General features: G+C 33.2%; 1 protein-coding gene across 2 annotated transcripts; it reads right to left on the bottom strand.

The window, feature by feature from the left end:
- LOC133803319 (esterase-like) lies at positions 1-8945 on the bottom strand. Of its 2 annotated transcripts, XM_062241312.1 has the most exons (5): positions 8572-8943; positions 3096-3311; positions 2733-2908; positions 718-985; positions 1-436 (listed from the first exon to the last, which is right to left on the bottom strand). In XM_062241312.1, the coding sequence occupies exons 1-5, from the start codon at positions 8816-8818 to the stop codon at positions 180-182; spliced, it is 1164 nt and encodes a 387-aa protein (XP_062097296.1). In that variant the 5' UTR covers positions 8819-8943; the 3' UTR covers positions 1-179. The 2 variants fall into 2 exon arrangements, with proteins under 2 accessions (XP_062097296.1, XP_062097297.1); XM_062241313.1 differs by lacking the exon at positions 3096-3311 and having other exon boundaries at positions 8572-8945.
- Between the last annotated feature and the right edge of the window lie 8674 nt (positions 8946-17619).

Raw genomic sequence — 17619 nt, 5'->3', positions numbered from 1 at the left:
TTTAAGATTTAGTAACATTTTATATTTTTATTATTATTTGTAAAAGTTAATAAATAGATGATGAATACTTTCTAGAATCATGAGGTATACCTCGAGAAAATTTTCATCATCATCATTTTACTTTATTACAAAACCAACATCAAAACATTACATGAAGCAAGTGTCCATAGTTATTTAACCTAATAAGAGTTGTAGCATGCCCTTTTCAAAGGACGAGGTGGATGAGAGAAAGCCCCAGTTGATATTTTGTCGAACACATGCTTGTTAGCTGCCTCAGTGTAATGAATTCCATCCCAATTAACTTTAACAAAGGGTCGTCTGCACGAACCCACAGTTATTTGTGTTCCATTAACAGTAGTTGTTGTTCCTCCACATCCAACACTATAGTTGTACTTCCCTCCATACCCACAACAAGCCACCAAGGGTTGTTCAAATCCTGAAATAATAATAAGTAAAGTAATTTATATATATATATATTTATTATTAATAACTCAAAATTATATAATAAAGTCTTGTATTATATAATTATAAATCATATGTTAGGATAAAACATTTTTAGAGTCTATTTTATATTTTGGTCTTGTTTTGATATTTTTTTACAAATTGTCTCTGTCTGAAATCCAAACAATGTCTAGATTCAAGATAGTTTGCAAAATATTATATCAATATACAAAATAACGTTTAAAGAAAAGATGATTTTGGTAAGGTGTTTGTTACCATATTTTTCAGGATGTGTAAACAAGGAGTATTTGGCGGAGTAGACATCCACATATGTGATTGAAGCGGAAGGAAAGTCGTTCCTGAGCTGAGCTACCGCTTGCTTCAAAACGTGGTTAAAGTACTGAGCTACTTCATTGAAAGGCTTTGCGCACCCAACCTCGTCTCTTTCAGCTGACTGAAAATTCTCCAAAATGTAGGGAAGGCAACCTATTGGCCCTGTGTTGTGAATCCAAAATGATTTGCCCCCTGAAATGTTGTATATATTCTGTACCATCCAAACTTCCTCTCTATAATTAATGACCATTTTAAACACTTTCATAGATTTTTAAACTTCGTATGCCATAAGGGACCAGTTTTATTATGTATTCCTAATCATTTTGTAATCTTTTTTCATTATTTATAATTTTTTCTTAAAGCCTCTATAGTAATTTACATTTGAAAATATCACTTTGTTTTTCAAAATATAATATATACTGGATAGAAGCAATGTGCAATGCACGTTTGCTTAGTTTCAAAGTTGTAATCATTATCTATAATTTTAATAAAAACGGGCTCATCATTCTATTATATATATTTATATCAATATTCTCTAAATATATGACATCTAAACACAACGTTGACATAAATATATATTTACATGACTACATGACATATATATATATAATACAATAATATTTTAAAAAGAAATTAATAATTGAAATAAAATAAGAATAGAAAAAGTCACAGTGTAGATAGTAGTATACATTCATCAACTATTTTTAGTTTCTAATGTATCTCACAATGTCCTTTAGTGAATTTGATGAAGAAAAAAATCTTCAATCACTTAAAAAAAATTAAACTATCACACAAATTTATAAGATAAAAAAAATGATATATATATGTCTTTATTATTTTTAAATAAATATGATTTAATTATTTAAATTATCATAAATATCTTTAAAATATTATATTTTAATTAATTAATTTTTATTTAAATTTATGTTTGTTTTAATTTTTTAATTTGACAGTAATAACAAAAAAATTATATATTATATGTTTAATATAATATTAAATTTAAGTTTAATTAAATTTTATTTAAGTTATAAAATATATAGTTTTATTATTATTGTAAAATATCTCAAAAATATCTTATTTTAATTAATTAATTTATTTATTTAAGTTTAAATGAGATTTATAATCTACCGTTAAATATAAGAATATTCCGTTAAAATTAATGAGAAAAAAAAATTATTATAATTAAGAATTTCATTTACCTAAATACGTTTTATATAGAAGAGATATATCACTTTGACTGATCACTATTTCAAATAATCTTTTAATAAATTTGAAATTTAAGTACATAAATTACTATCACATGTACATTGGTTGTAATAACCTCCAATAATACATTATTACTATTATAGAGTTTAACGGGTCTGTTTCGTAACGAGACAATATTCAACGTCTATCCATTCGTGTATTATCACATATCAAGTATAGAGATAATAATTGTTGGGTTTGATAAAGAAAGAAAAGAAAAAGAAAAAAAAGAGAACACTCATAGCAATAATGTGTGATTACGTAATGGTTATGCCATTATTAAACGTATAATATTATAATAAATATACAATAGTTTTTAAAATAAGAAAAAAAATATTATAGTGCCCTACTTATTCGCAAACTAAATAGATTCACTTAGGGTGTGTTTGACAACAATTATGTAATTATTAGGTTGTGTAATTACTATTTATTTAAAACCACTTAATTAATTTTGAACTTTCTAACTTTCATTTATATTTTATTATAATATATCATAAGAATATAGATTATTTTGCTTAATTCATTTTACGTGAAACTACACTACAGTTTTATTCAAATCCAAGTTTGATCAAGGTATTTTGGCTACTTCGAAGGGTATTTACTATATAGGAATACAAACATCAATATGCTACTAGTAAAATCTAGGATGTTTGTCATTTATTGAGTATAAATAAATATGAAAATTAGGAATAAATGAAAGAAAAAAAAATCACCTTAAAGTTGTTTGAGAAAGTGTTGACAATGTCGGGAGCGGTTGCATTGACTTCTTGTATGGACATGTTACCAAAAAAGCCCTGGCCCAGATCATTTTGACCGATATCAAATGTGTACAAAGCCTTCTTAAAATCCTCCTCTTTCGGCGTCAATCTCAATCTTTTCTCACTTTTCCCTGCAATAACATATATATGATTAATTTATACGCTTCAATTAATTACCCAATAATTTTCTCCATCATACTTTGTTGTTACATATCATAATTGATTATATGTTAATGTAAAGATAAATGTTGGCATAAATGGTAGTTCAAAACGACATGCTTACTTTGGTTTGTTTTTTCTTTTTCTTTTTCTTTTTACCTGTTTTTCTAGTAGTGGTTGAAGAAGACTTGGACTTGAGTCTAACGAGTTGGGTGTATTGAATGTCGAGAAAGAAGGGACTAAAGCCACCTCCTGGTATGATGCGATTCGGAAGTCTGATGGTTGAAGCTGACGTGGCAAAATTTGCACCGTGGATATAGCTTGTTCCAATGGAATCTAGGTATGCGCTCAAGTACGGCAGTTGGAAACTCTCCGCTGAATCAGTCGTACCATAATTTAGAATTAACTACTACCATTAAGTAAATAAATAGTACTTGGTTTCTTAGCTTTATAACATCATCACTTACTTCCTCAATTTTTTTTTTTAGCAATTAGATTACTACATTTATATTTTAGCTTCCAATTGCTCTCAAATTTTATATTTTATTAAATAAAATTTAATTTATAAAAGTAAAATACAAATTTTAACCAAAAAAAATATTGCACCCATTTGTTTTTTCTTTTTAACCAAATTAATTAATTAATTATTATCAAATATATTATTTTAATATATTGACCTAAATATACTTATCAAATATTAAAAAATTATTTTCTAATATACCTCTAAAATATTCAATATCACTTATGTTGACGCGGTTCTTCGCCAACAGAAAATTAAGAGAAAGAGAGGAAGAGATTAGTGCCAAATGTAGAACCATAACAGATATAAGATCTTAGTGAATGAAATAGGAGAAGGCACCTGGAAGTTGGTAAGGAGGTCATCTCGTAACCTTCTTATTTGTCATATCAACTTTGTGACATTTATGATTAATTCTTAAACCTGACACATAAGTATGGTTAAATCGATAGGTAAGGAGATAATGGGCCGCACGGCCCAACCCAACCCAGGGTGTCTGAACACGCACGTTCCTGCAGCGTGTCCGAGAAGTCAGGGAGATATCGGACACGTGATGTCAGATATATGCACGTTTATCTTGCGTGTGTTGACTTTACAAGGGGTCATAGCCTCCATATCTAGCTCGTACCACGAGCTGTGCATCTGACCCGACCTTCAGCATCCCGCTTCCTTGCTCCAGTCTTGGCGAGTCCTTGAGGATCCCTCGAGCTAAGGGGGGTACGACCTCAAGACAGGAGCTCCGACCTGGGGGATGTTTATGGACTAACCATGATTAGTCCGAAGCTCGGCCTGCTAATCAGCCGGTGGGAAAATCAGGGCGTACAACTTATATATTAATTAGTTTATTGTTTTTAATAAAAAAATTATATATTATAAATTTTAGAAGCATTAAAGTTAGAGATATTTACAGTAACCACCGTTTCTCAAAAAATTATTTTATTTTTATGGTGTAACAGATATTTTTTCTTTTTTACGTTTTCTGTTTTATGTTTACATTCTTACGGTTTATAAACGTTTTTCTTAGTCTGCAAGGGAAGGAATACGATCTTGTCAGCAGACGGAATGATCTCGTTAATGGAGACTTGGAGATGACAGAGATTTCGTGTCCGACGACAGATTGTTGTGAAGCTTGAAGGAGCATCAAGGCACTCTTTATCCCACAGTGGTAGTCGACTGACGAAATCTGCGAAGATTCGGTAGTGCTTCAGAGACAACCATGCTAGTCGAGAAGGTGACAGTCCATGTGACCAACACGTAATGAGTGTTGGAGCTCAAAGAACTATCACAGTCCATCTCCACCATTGTCTCAGAGTTCACTGGTGGTGGCCATCTCACCTTCAATTTCGTTGCATTATCTTGTTCACGATGAAATTATGCATGTAATGGGTTTTTACTTCATGACTGTGTGATATATATATTAGATTCTGTACGCCCTGATTTTCCACGGGTTGATTAGCGAGCTGAGATGCGGCCTAATCATGGCTACCACGTGGACATCTCCAAGACCGGAGCTGCCGTCATAAGGTCCTACCTCCTTAGCTCGAGGTAACCTAAGGGTTTGCCAAAATTGCTCAAGGACTGGGTCTGGACTCCGAAGGCAGCAGGTCGAGGTAAGCATCCAGCTCGTGGTACGAGATGGAGTTGGAGGCTGAGACCTTTTATAAAGTCAATCACGCAAGATAAACGTGCATATATCAGACATCACGTGTCTGATATACCCCTGACTTCTCGGACACGCGGCAAGAACGTGCGTATTCAGACACCCACGACTGGTTTGGGCCGTGCGACCCATTATCTCCTTACTTATTGATTTGACCACACTTATGTGTCAGGTTTAGGAATTAATCATGAATGTCACAGAGTTGACATGATAGGTAAGAAGGTCACGGGATGACCTTCTTACCAACTCTCAGGTGCCTTCTCCTATAAATATGGAGACCTTGGGAGTTAATAGAGGTTGGATTCTCGATTGTAAGAAATACCATGTAATCAAATACCCAGTATATAGCAATAATACTGACTAGTGGAGTAGAAGGATTTTAACATTTGAACCACTTAAAAAACATATTTTGAGTCACCATTTCATTTCTAAGATCATTTATCTATTTCGGTTCAACCTAAGCACTAATCCCTTTCTCTTCTTTTTTTAATTACCTGTTGGCGAAGAACCGCGTCAACAGATTCAATAGCCAAAAACATATATACATGAATATCATTGTCCTATATATGCTCTTGCGTGATATTTAATATTTATATATAAATATACTATATACTGTATACTTTCTCGTAATGCTTCTTGACTTCTTTCACTATTTTTCCACTCACAGCTATATCCACGATTATATATATATATATTCTGGATTCTTGGGTTGTTGTCGCTGACTCATTGGGCAAACAAAGAAACAACACAAACAAAAAACTTCATATAAATATATATATAGTAAGAAGGAAGATAAAAAGGGATAATATGGATTGGTGTGGAAAAAGTGTGGTCAGAGTTTGAAAAAACACAAGAAAAATAATCACATTTTTTTGTCTTTTTCATCATTACATTTTGAAGTTTTATTATGTATTGCTAAAAATTATATGTAATTTTCATTGGCAGCAATTTCAAAAATTTTGAAATACTCATACAATGTCTATATGAAATATAGATATTTCTAATAATAACAAAAAAAAAAGATAAATACTATGTTTCTTTGCAGGTTCAAGAGATTGTGTTTCTTTTTTATTTGTGGTTTTTTTAGTTGATTTTGTATTTTTAGTGTATTTTTTATAAATATAATTTTTTTTTTATTGTTGTTGTGCAAGTTGATTTTTATATATATATATATATATTTAGTTTTCCTATAATTTTTGTTGATGTCTAATTGATTTCAAATTGAGTAAATTTTTGATAATTTTTCCGGGCCAATTTAGTTGTTTTTGTGTTGTTTAGATCTACGTATAGATGTTTTCATTATTTTTTTAGTTGTTTAAGTTTATATATATAGTTGTTTTGCTGTTGTATTGATGTCTAATTATTGTTTAATTGTTTTCATATATATTTTTTTAGTTGTTTAAGTTTATATGTTGTTTTTTAGTTGTTTTCAAATATATGTTTTCATTGTTTTTTTAGTTGTTTAAGTTTATATATAGTTGTTCTACTTTTATGTTGATGTCTAATTATTCTTTAGTTGTTTTCAAATATATTTTGATTTTAAAAAAAAACAAAAACATATTAGTATGTTATGGGTTGATTTCTAGTTGTTGTCCAATTGTTGTTTTTAGTTATATTTTAATGTGTTAGTATACAGTGGGTTAATGTTTAGTTGTTTTCCAATTGTTATTTTTTATTTAGTTTATTTTGGATATATGTTTAGTTGTTTTCAAATATATTTTTAGTTTATTTTTGACACATTTAAAAATGCAGGGGAAAATTATTTTGATGTTTTTTTTGTTATTTTTTAGTTTATTTTGAGTTAATGCAATGAATTGTTCTCTAATTGCCTTTTCAACACTATATATTGTGAGGTTGTTGTTGCGTTGCATTTAAGTTGTTTTTTTTATATTGTATTGCAGTATGTTGCTTTGCTTTTTTAAAATATAATAATGAGTTTTTTTATATTGTTTTTTGTTTTTTTTAGCTGCAATAGATTGTACCGTGTTGTTGTGAGATTGTTGTCGTGTTGTTTTCTTGTTGTTTGTTTAACGTTATGTTTTGTGGGTTGATGTTTAGTATAAATCGTATTTTTGTAATTTTGAAACATTAAAATCTTTTTTTTTAAAACTTGACTTAGTAAAAATGTAAAAACATGAAGGACCATAAAAATGTAAAATACAAAAAAAAAAAAAAATCATAAAAGTGGGTATTTATGAAAAAAAATATTCTTTAAATTTATTAAGGGTGCTTCTATCTATAACATTTTTTCTCACTACACATATTTCTATTAAACTCATTATTTTTTTCTCATTACACATATTTCTATTAAACTCATCATTTTTTTTCTCACTACACACATTTCTATTAAATTCATAATTTTTTTTTCTCACTACACACTTATTATTTTCTTTTTATGTGCGAAAAGAATTTTTAACAATTTATGATGAGTTTAAATAGAAATGTGTGTAGGGAGAACAAAATGATGTTATAGATATAAACAACCTTAATAAATTTAATGCTTTTAAAATTTAAAGTATGTAAAAATAATTTATTATTATTTCTTAATATTTCAAGAGTATATTTAAGTCAATTATTAAAATAATATTTTTGGTGATAATTAATTAATTAAGAAGGGTTTAAAGAGGAAAAAAATGAGTGCTATTTTTTTTTTTTTGAAATCTTATCTTAATCTTATACATTATAATTAATTTAATAAAATATAACATTAGGACCTAAGGTTAGGATTTAATTGCTACAAAAAAAAGTTTGGACCTAAGTAATACAATTAGTAAAGATTAAGACCCTAGTGTCATTTACCCATTACTAAATGTTATTTAATCTAATTGACTATACTACTATGCTAGTCTGTTGTGTCTTTTCATATACATTTAATTAATATTAAAATAATTTTTTATATTTTCATAAATCAATCTTACATTAATTATACCTTTAAATCATGTTTCCACTTCCAGTCAAACTAAATTATGATCTGAATAAAATTTTAATTCGATTAAAACTGAAGTATAATTTGATCAAATTCTCACTCTCATCACTGAGCATCTAAAGTACTTTGAGTTATTAATCAGTTTCGCCTACTGTAGCTGAAATTCCAAATGTCTCTTCCAATAAATTAAAGGGGGGAAAAGAATTGTAATCCTAAAACCAAATTAATTATCACATACTTAAGATTTTGTCTTGCCGTCAAAACCAAAACTAAAAGCAGGGATGCATATAAATATATATATATATATTAATAATGATACGAGTACTCAAATTTTATAAAAAATAATACACTAACTGATGTATTTAGCCACTATTTTTTAAAAGAGTATATCAGATCTTAAATAATTGTGATTGGTAAAAATAAATTATCGCGTTAATTGATATGATGTTTAAATGCATAATTTGGATGTACTTATCATCACGTAAACCTGAAAATTTAATATGTAATGCTCTAAAAAAAATACAATACGAACCAATGAAATCGATAATGAGTCGGCCATCTGAAAATCTTCCAGAAGGCTCACCAAAAAAGGTGTCCCCATAAGGAGGGTTCAGAAATGCTGGAAAGGCAGAGGCCAATCCGCCTGTGTCTGAATTGGAGTCGCCGAAGTTGAAGATTGCCGGAAAATCACACTCTTCCTCTGAACCAAACACAGGGCCTATAGTTATGGTAACACACCATAACGCAATACACAGAGACACAACACACTTCTTATTCATTTTGGATATGAGTTAGATATATCAGATGAGAAGCTCTTGCAATAAGTGTTAACATTTATATACAGGACTAAGCTTGACTTTTGATTCTATTATTTTTACTAAACCAATTTCTAGAATAGGACATTTTGGTTTACTTTTCTCTTTTTCTTTTTCTTTTTCGTGCAGTGTACTCTGGTTTTGAAAATTGAAAAATCATAATATTGAATAAAGGCGAAGGACTTTTCAAAAATAAAATAAATAATAAAGGCAAAGGACTATGCTTATGCTTACGCGTATGGGTTGGTTAATGGTATTAATACAATAATTGACCAGTTTCTTACGGATTTAAGACCCTTACGTGTTTGATTGGACCACGCTTCATGTGGCTCTCCATTTTCCACTCTTTAATTCATATAATCTTTCCCACACTTATTTATTTATTTATTTCTTCTGTTTTAAAAAAAATAAATGAAAAATAATATAATTAAGAGGAATCCAGTTAGAATTTTTACTTTTATTTTATGATGATGTATATTGTAATTATTTATAATATTTTGTAAAATTTTGAATTTATTTTAATAATTTATAATACTGAAAATATAATTCAAAAAATATATTACACATGTGTTTATTTTTTATATGCAAGTAAAATAGCTTATTTAAACTCTATTTCCAGCCTTATATATATTTCAAATTTTTTCAAAATTGGGGTAAATATTATAAATAACCACGGTATATTTTGTCATAACAAAAATGAAATTATAACTATCTAAAAATAAACTACAGTAAAATGTATTTTCCTATCATCCTTCTCAAATCACTTTATTTATATTTTGAAAATTGGTACACTTATAAATGACCGCAAGAAAAGTTTGGTGGAACGATACAACATTAATTTCTTACACGTTTAAAATATAAAATAATATTATAATATAATTTTACTTGAAAATAATAATAATTGATATAATTAATGATATGGTATTTACTGGTAACTTTTCTTTTGAACATGTCATTTTATTTATCTTGCTACCAATTTATTAGTACCTCATTATTCAATTAATATTATTTTAGCATCTTATGGTAAAATATATCATTTAAAATTGTACTTTGTTATGGGAAATATTTTCTTTGATAAAATTTTTTTTAATATAATTTTATCAACAACAAAAAATTATCAAAATTAGTGGAAATTTAATGTACAATTTTAAATATTTTTACCATATACAAGATATCATAATGTACTAATTAAACAATGAGTATTAAACAAGCAATAACTTGTCTATTAGCAATAAAGAAGCAAAACGTAAATTTAAAAAAAAAAATGAAAACTTTGGCCTCATTAAAAACGTAAATTGTTGGAGCTACTGCTGTAGTGGATAACTCGGTTCAGAATTCTAAGGAGGCACAGCTTTCAGGGCAGGACAAGTCTGGTCAGTTAAAGGAACTAAATAAGGATGAGAAATGGCAAACTCCAAGACGTGTAGCTACACAGGTAAGGCAGGGTCTAATAACCGGTTGTAATACTCTTCCGGCTGTTCAGGTTCAAAAGCAGATAAATCAGTTTGTTGTTCTTCAGGAGCAGAAGAAGGGTGGCAAAGACGGACATCTTGGAGCTAGTTCTTCCAATGGATAATTGTAATCTACTGAGTTGGAACTTGAGGGGGCTGAACAGTGCAAATAAACATATTTCAGTCTTAGATGTTTGTAGCAGGAATAAGATTGGAGTTGGTGGTTTGTTAGAAACCAAAATGAGGGGGAATAAAATTGTTGAGTTCATGGAGCATAAACTTCCTAATTGGGAGTTTTACTCTAGTCCGACTATTGAGGGTAGACTCTTAATCATTTGGAGGAAAGGCTTTGTGGGAGTGACTATTTTGGAGGAGTCTCATCAGTTTGTTCACTGTATGGTCAATTTGGCAGGCCAGAGGGGTATTTTTTATGTAACTTTTGTCTATGGGTACAATATATTAGAGAGTAGGAGGAGCTTATGGCAAGATCTTAACAGGATTTCTCAGACTGTGAGAGCTTGGATAGTGTTAAGAGACTTCAATGCCCCTTTCTCTGGTTTAGATAGATCAGGTGGTAAACCAATTTCTGGTCTAGAGTTGGCAGATCCTTTGTGTTGGCTAGCCGATACCAAAGTTGAGGCACTTAAAAGCATTGGTTCTTATTTTACTTAGACAAATAACCAAGAAGGTTCAGCTAGGATTTACTCAAAGATTGATCATGTTTTAATGAATGAGGATTGGTTGGATCTATTTCCTCAATCTTTGGCTGTTTTTAGTTGGGAGGTTGTCTCGGATCACTGCTCCTGTGTTGTCACTAATATTCCTATGGAGGCAATGGGAATCATGCTTTCCAGATTTTATAATTTTTGGACTGGCCATTCAGATTTCAAACAGGTTGTTTTGAGTAGCTGGAGGGCCCCTCTTAAAGCTTCTGGACTAAGAGCTATTTATTTAAGGCTTATGAGGCTGAAGCACAGACTTAAGAAATTTAACAGAGATTCTATAGGAGATATAGGTCTCAACTATCATTCGGCTAAGGAGGCTTACCAGGATGCTCAACTTCAAGACCAAGTTTATCCTCATGATCTCAGATTGCAAGAGGTAGTTAAGGAGAGGGCCACTGAGTTTACTTTACAGGAGCACATGTACCACATCATTCTGGCTCAACGCAGCAAGATTACTTGGATTAGGAAGGGGGATATGAATACTTCATATTTCCATGCCTGTTTGAAGAAACGTAGAGCAGAGAATAGTATTGCTACTTATATCACAGATCAAGGAACATTGATAGATGATTTTAAGGAGGTGGTAGCCCATTTTGTTGACCATTTTAAGAGCTATTTAGGCAGTCCCAGTTCAGCTATTGGTAGAATAGACTTGCATTGTATGGAAATGGGGTCTAAGCTTTCCATAGAACAACAGCTCCTTCTCTTAAAACCCTTTTCTAGCAAGGAAATCAAAGATGCATTTTTTGGAATTCCTAGCACTAAGTCCCCAGGACCAAATGATTTCGGCTCGGGCTTTTTTAAAGAGCTTTGGCAGGAAATCGGGCAGGATGTTTGTTCAGCGATTGTTCATGGATTTACAACAGGTCAATTTCCTTATGAACTTCATGAAACTACTCTTTCCTTGGTGCCTGAAGTTCCTAATCCAGCTCGGGCTATTGACTACAGACCTATTGCTTGCTGCTCTACGTTGTATAAATGTATGGCTAAATTGTTATGTTCTCGATTGGCTGTGGTTCATCCTGTCCTTATTCAGCCTAATCAGGGTGCGTTTGTAAGGGGTAGGTCGATTGCTCATAACATAATGATTTTTCAGGACCTCATCAAGAATTATAGTAGGGCTGTAACTTCTCCTAGATGTGCTATTAAAATAGATCTTAGTAAGGCTTATGACACAGTTGATTGGCAGTTTCTTGAAGATATTTTGAGGACCTTTTGCTTCCCTATGAAGCTTATTGGCTGGATAATGCTTGACATGTGTGAGAAACACATCTTACTCCTTAATTTTGAATGGTAGAGTGCAAGGTAGGTTTAAGGGTGAAAAGGGGCTGCGTCAAGGGGATCCAATGTCTCCCCTTCTTTTTGTGCTCATTACAGAATATATGACCAGAAGCCTTCAGCTGGCTGCTCGAGCTTCTACATTTAGATATCACCCTATGTGTAAGAGTCTTAAGCTCCTTAACTTGTGTTTTGCTGATGACTTAATTTTGTTTTGTAAGGGATCCCTCTTGGCAGTGAGCATTTTTAAGGAGGCCCTTGGGAAGTTCAGTGAGGCTACTGGTTTATCTATCAATACCAATAAGTCTCATATCTACTTTGGTGGAGTTAATGCAGCTGAGAGAAGGGTGATTGCTCAGGAAATTCAACTACCTGAGGGGTCCTTTCCTCTTAGGTATCTTGGGGTTCCTATGAGACCAACCAAGTGGAAACATGAGGATTGTGAGATTATTGTGCATAAAATCAGGTTGAAGTTGTTATCTTGGACTAGTAGGCATTTTTCCTATGCAGGCCGAATGCTCCTTATTCACTCTATTCTGTTTGGCCTCAGAAATTACTGGATGAGTGTGTTTATTTTGCCTCAGAGTATTGTTAAGGAGGTCGAGAAATTATGCATAATGTTTCTGTGGGGAGCTTCAGGGAATCGCAGTAAACTTCATCTGACTTCTTGGTATCAGGTTTGCCTCCCTAAAGCTTATGGAGGGCTCGGGTTCAGGGATGGGGCTAACTAGAACAGAGCTATTTTAGCCAAATACATTTGGGCTGTTTCAGAAAAACAGGACCTCCTTGGGTCAAATGGATCAAGGATATATATTTGAAGGGAGTTAATTTTTGGAATTATGTTCTGAAACAGGACAGCAGCTGGTATTGGAGGAAACTTTGCCACTTAAGGAGTAAGTTCAGCAAGAGAGAGGTCCTTGCTGCTGGGATTTCAGGGAAGTTCAAGCCTTCCAAGTTTATAATAGTACACTCAATCAGCAGCTTGTGGAGTATAAGAATGCGGTTTGGTGTAGGATGATTCTTCCTAAGCACAGGTTCCTTCTTTGGCAGGTGATCAATACTTACCTCCTCACTAGAGACAATTTATCTAGATTCAATATTCAGTTGAATAGCTTATCTTGTCCAGTTTGTGAAGACCATATAGAAAGTCACACTCATCTCTTTTTTGAGTGCTGCCTATCTAAGAGGATATTGTCTTTCATTTTTGCTTGGCTTGGGTTTCAAGCTTGGTCTAGTAATTACAATGACTAGGTGGTTCGGCTCAACAGTGGGCAGAGTGGCATCATGGAGTCTATTCTGAACTCGGTGTTAGCTGCAATGATCTATAGCATACGGCGGAATAAAAATAGATGTATCTTTTATGGTTATTCTTTGACAGCTAGTTGTATAGCAAAGGAAGTTATTACCTTAGTTAAGTATAGGTTATACATTGTTCATAATAGGAAGATTTCGACTCAACATAAGCTCTTTATAAGGAAACTTCAATGTAACTAGAGTGAGTTTTGGGGCTGTTTGTAGCTGTGTACTGGTTTTTGTTTGTTGGGTGTTTTGCCCTTGGTTGTAATGTTCTGTTTGTTCAATGAAGTTTCTTCCTTCTTGATAAAAAAAAAAACGTAAATTGATAATTGTTCGTCTTTTCTTAAACCTTGACACATAGGATTCAGAATCTACTTTATGATTACGATTGGTGATTACGATTGGTAATCATGAAGTAGATTATAATTTATAAATTATAATACGATTTTCATTTTTGTTTTTTGATTTTTTAAAAATAAAAATATATTTGGTAACTATTTTTGTTTATTATTTTTAAAAATAAAAAATGTGTTTAGTAACTTATATTTTTGTTTAAAAAAGTAAAAAATAAAAATATGTTTAATAATTTACATTTTCTAAACTAAAATATAAAAACATTTTTGGGAACCATTATTTATAATAATTATAATAAAAATATCGAATTAAAATGTTATTTTGACAATTTACAATATCATAAACAAATGAAGACCGTTAACTGTCTTTTTCGCTATCAACCTTAAAATGAGAGATTAAAGAAATAAATAACAAGAACACAAATGTTTATACGTGGTTCAGGCTATAAAAGAGCCATAGTCCACAAATCTCTGGTATTAAGAGGGTTGGAAGCTTGTTGAGCAAGTTCCAATGGAGTATTCTCAAGAAGCGTTTAGATTGCTCTGAGTTCAATGTCTTTTTCTCTCTAAAAAAATGAACCATTTACAATGAGATTCTCAACCATATTTAAAGAGGCTAGGGTCATTAATACTAATCATCTGTAATTATTACACATTCTTCCTATTATTGGAAGATTAATACCAATTCAATGCATTGGGCTGCATTGAATAGAGACCACGGCCCAGGCGAGATCTATGGGGCCCACAGCAGAAAAGTACCTACTTTATGGGGAACATGCCCCAGGTACTGTCAGGGCGTGTTGTACATATCTCCATGTCAGATGCTGTAGTGGAAGTGCAAATTGTTGAGTTGTACACTCGACAAACTGTGGACGGATCGCCAAAAAGGCGCTGCAAACACTGTGAGTTGCCACGTGTTGGGAGGTGAAAATACGGACAACATTTGCCCCCCCTGTAACGACCCAAATTCGCTAATAAGGCTTAAGGGCCTTGATTAGTGTGCCTGGAGGGCATATTGGGATTTATGTGTGACTTTAATGAGTAAAATGCATGGTTATGATTTAAAAGCATGTTATATGACTATTTGACTATTTGAGATGCATGACTATGTGTATTAGTATGCATGTAGGCCCTGATTGTGTTAGAAGGGCATAACTGTAATTTTGGCCATTTTGGGCATAACTGTATTGATATGTGCTGATTGTTGAGACCACATTGTGATGTGGATGTATCTATGATTTGTGACTCAAGACGATCCCAGAGAGAGCAGATTAGCGGGAAAGTCCAGGCGAGAATTTATACCCGGCTCGGGGCGAGCCTGGGGTATAAATAGGAATCTGATGAGTATATTGGGGTCTATTTTGATATCAAGGAATATTATTTGGTGATTTATCAGGTATTGGGAAGCAACGGGAAAATATTAGAGACACTTGAGGAATTAGCGGGAATTGGGTAAAATTACTAAAATGGCCCTACATGGACAAAAAGGTTTAGAATTAGTAGGGAGGGCATTTTGGTAAATTTACTTCTTAGAGATGAGTTTATTGGGGCTTTATATACTTAGTGGGATTGTTATAGAGAGTGAGAAGGCTGTGGAAAAGAAAGAAAAAGGAAGAAAAAGAAAAGAGAGAAAAATAAAGGGGTTTTTCCAAAAGGAGCGGTTTGTGGTTCTCCCACCATTTCTCTTCAAATTTCTTGGAGCAAAGCTCAGTGGAGAGCTAGGATAGGCTGAGCATCAAGGATCCTAAGTTGGACTTGAAGATTTGGCAAGGGATTAGCAAGAACACATCAACTTTTGAGGTAAGTTTTTAGCGTTTTCAGTTTTTGGGTTTGGCTGGTTTAAGTTGTGTAATTAAGCTGAATGATGGGAACTTTAGGGGAATTTCTGGGCAAGCTTTGAGGAAGAGCAAGCTAAGGAGGTCTAGGAATTGAATCAAGGTCGAAATTCAATCAACGGTATGAATTCTAAGCCTTTAACTTTGATGTTTGACTGAATTTCTAGGTTTAGGGTTAATTATGGTAAATTTTGAGATTTGGGATGAATGTGCTTGGGTTTTGAGGTTTTGGGATGCTTGGGATGAGTGGAGAGTGTTTATAAGCTTGATTTTGAGTTTGGTAAAGATTTGGAGAAGTTTGGGTTGAGATTGGCTCAAAGAAATCGCAGAAAAAGAAGTTGAGAGTTGCCTGCCTGCAACTAGCGCTACAGTGCTAGTCTTTGGGCGCTGTAGCTAGGCCCTGTTTCTGGGTGGTGCGTTTCTGCTTGTAGTGCTATAGCGCCCTCTTTTGAGCGCTGTAGCGCTACCTTGTTCCCAGAAAGGGGTTTTTGGGTTATTTTTAAGGGATTTTGACCTAGGGTTCGGGGTTTGATTCCACCATCTTGTTTTGTGGATCTAGGACTTCCCGGGGGGCTCGGGATTGGTCCCGAGGCTAGGTTTTCGGACTTGAGGTTCGGTGATGACTTTGACCTATGGCTGTGTTTAGGTGTGCGCTAGGGCTCGAGTGGGATCGTGCTCAAGGAGTCAAGTGATGAAAGCTATCAAATTGACAACTAAGAAAACTATAGCACCCGTAGGACAGGGCATGGGCCCATAGTGTGATTGCAGGGCACGACCCTATATTGCATTACATGTTAGGGTGCAGACTTAATTGAATTGATATCAGGGCACGACCCTATATTGCATTACATGTTAGGGTGCAGATTTAATTGAATTGATATATGTTTGAATGTTATTTGAGTTATGCTATTTGTGATTATAGTAAGAATGAATGGCAAAGGAGCCAGGAACGGCAACGGAGCCGGGAACGGCAAAAGAGCCGAAACGGCAAGGAGCTGAGAACGGCAAGGGAGTCGAGAACGGTGAAAGGCCGAGAACGGCAGCTGGGCCGGAAGTAACACTTAGCACGCGAAGTGCTTGTAGACAGGGTGGGACCCCAATGGATACATGGGATATCCTTACGGTGAGGACCGAGACCCCAGGCTTAGGTAATGCCTCTGGGACGGCATGGCCGTGTTTGTTTAGTTTGATGGAATACTTGTCTATCTGTGGATAATCTGATATGTTAACTATATAATTCGCATATGTTATATACTGTATGAGTTTTCTTGCTGGGCTTCGGCTCACGGGTGCTCTGTGTTGCAGGTAAGGGCAAAGATTGAGTCAACCAGCCATGAGTACGGAGAGCGTGAAGCGATGCGTACATGTTTGGCCTGCCCGACTGCTTTGGTTGGGGGTTTATTTGAGAAATGGCTGTAATAATCTGTGATTTTAATAATTAATCGACTGTAAACTTATTTTAAGTTGTAAATAGTTTTCAAACCTTATTTTGGGATCCCAAATGTTAAATACTAGAAGTTTTCAATGAAACAACACATTTTTAAAGATTACAGCCTTAACTTTTGCTTAGTCACACTTTTGTTTTAAAAACCTCGGTTAGCGAGTTCATTACACATTTTTCGTTTTAAAACGCACTTAGTAACGACTCTAAGGAGGTAGGGCGTTACAATTTGGTATCAGAGCGAGCCAAGGTTTATTGGTTCTGGAGATTGACCGAACATGTATGCTCGTTGTCAGTGACAAGCTCGACTCAGGGTTGGTTGGTATGATTGATTGACATGTTTGAACATATGTTTGAATGCCCTGTTTGCCTGCTTATTTATATGG

The sequence above is a fragment of the Humulus lupulus genome, chromosome X, assembly GCF_963169125.1.
Source record: "Humulus lupulus chromosome X, drHumLupu1.1, whole genome shotgun sequence".
In the NCBI taxonomy this organism is placed as follows: domain Eukaryota; kingdom Viridiplantae; phylum Streptophyta; class Magnoliopsida; order Rosales; family Cannabaceae; genus Humulus; species Humulus lupulus.
The sequence above is the reverse complement of the archived record's forward strand: the minus strand, read 5'-3'. Positions and strand labels throughout refer to the sequence as shown.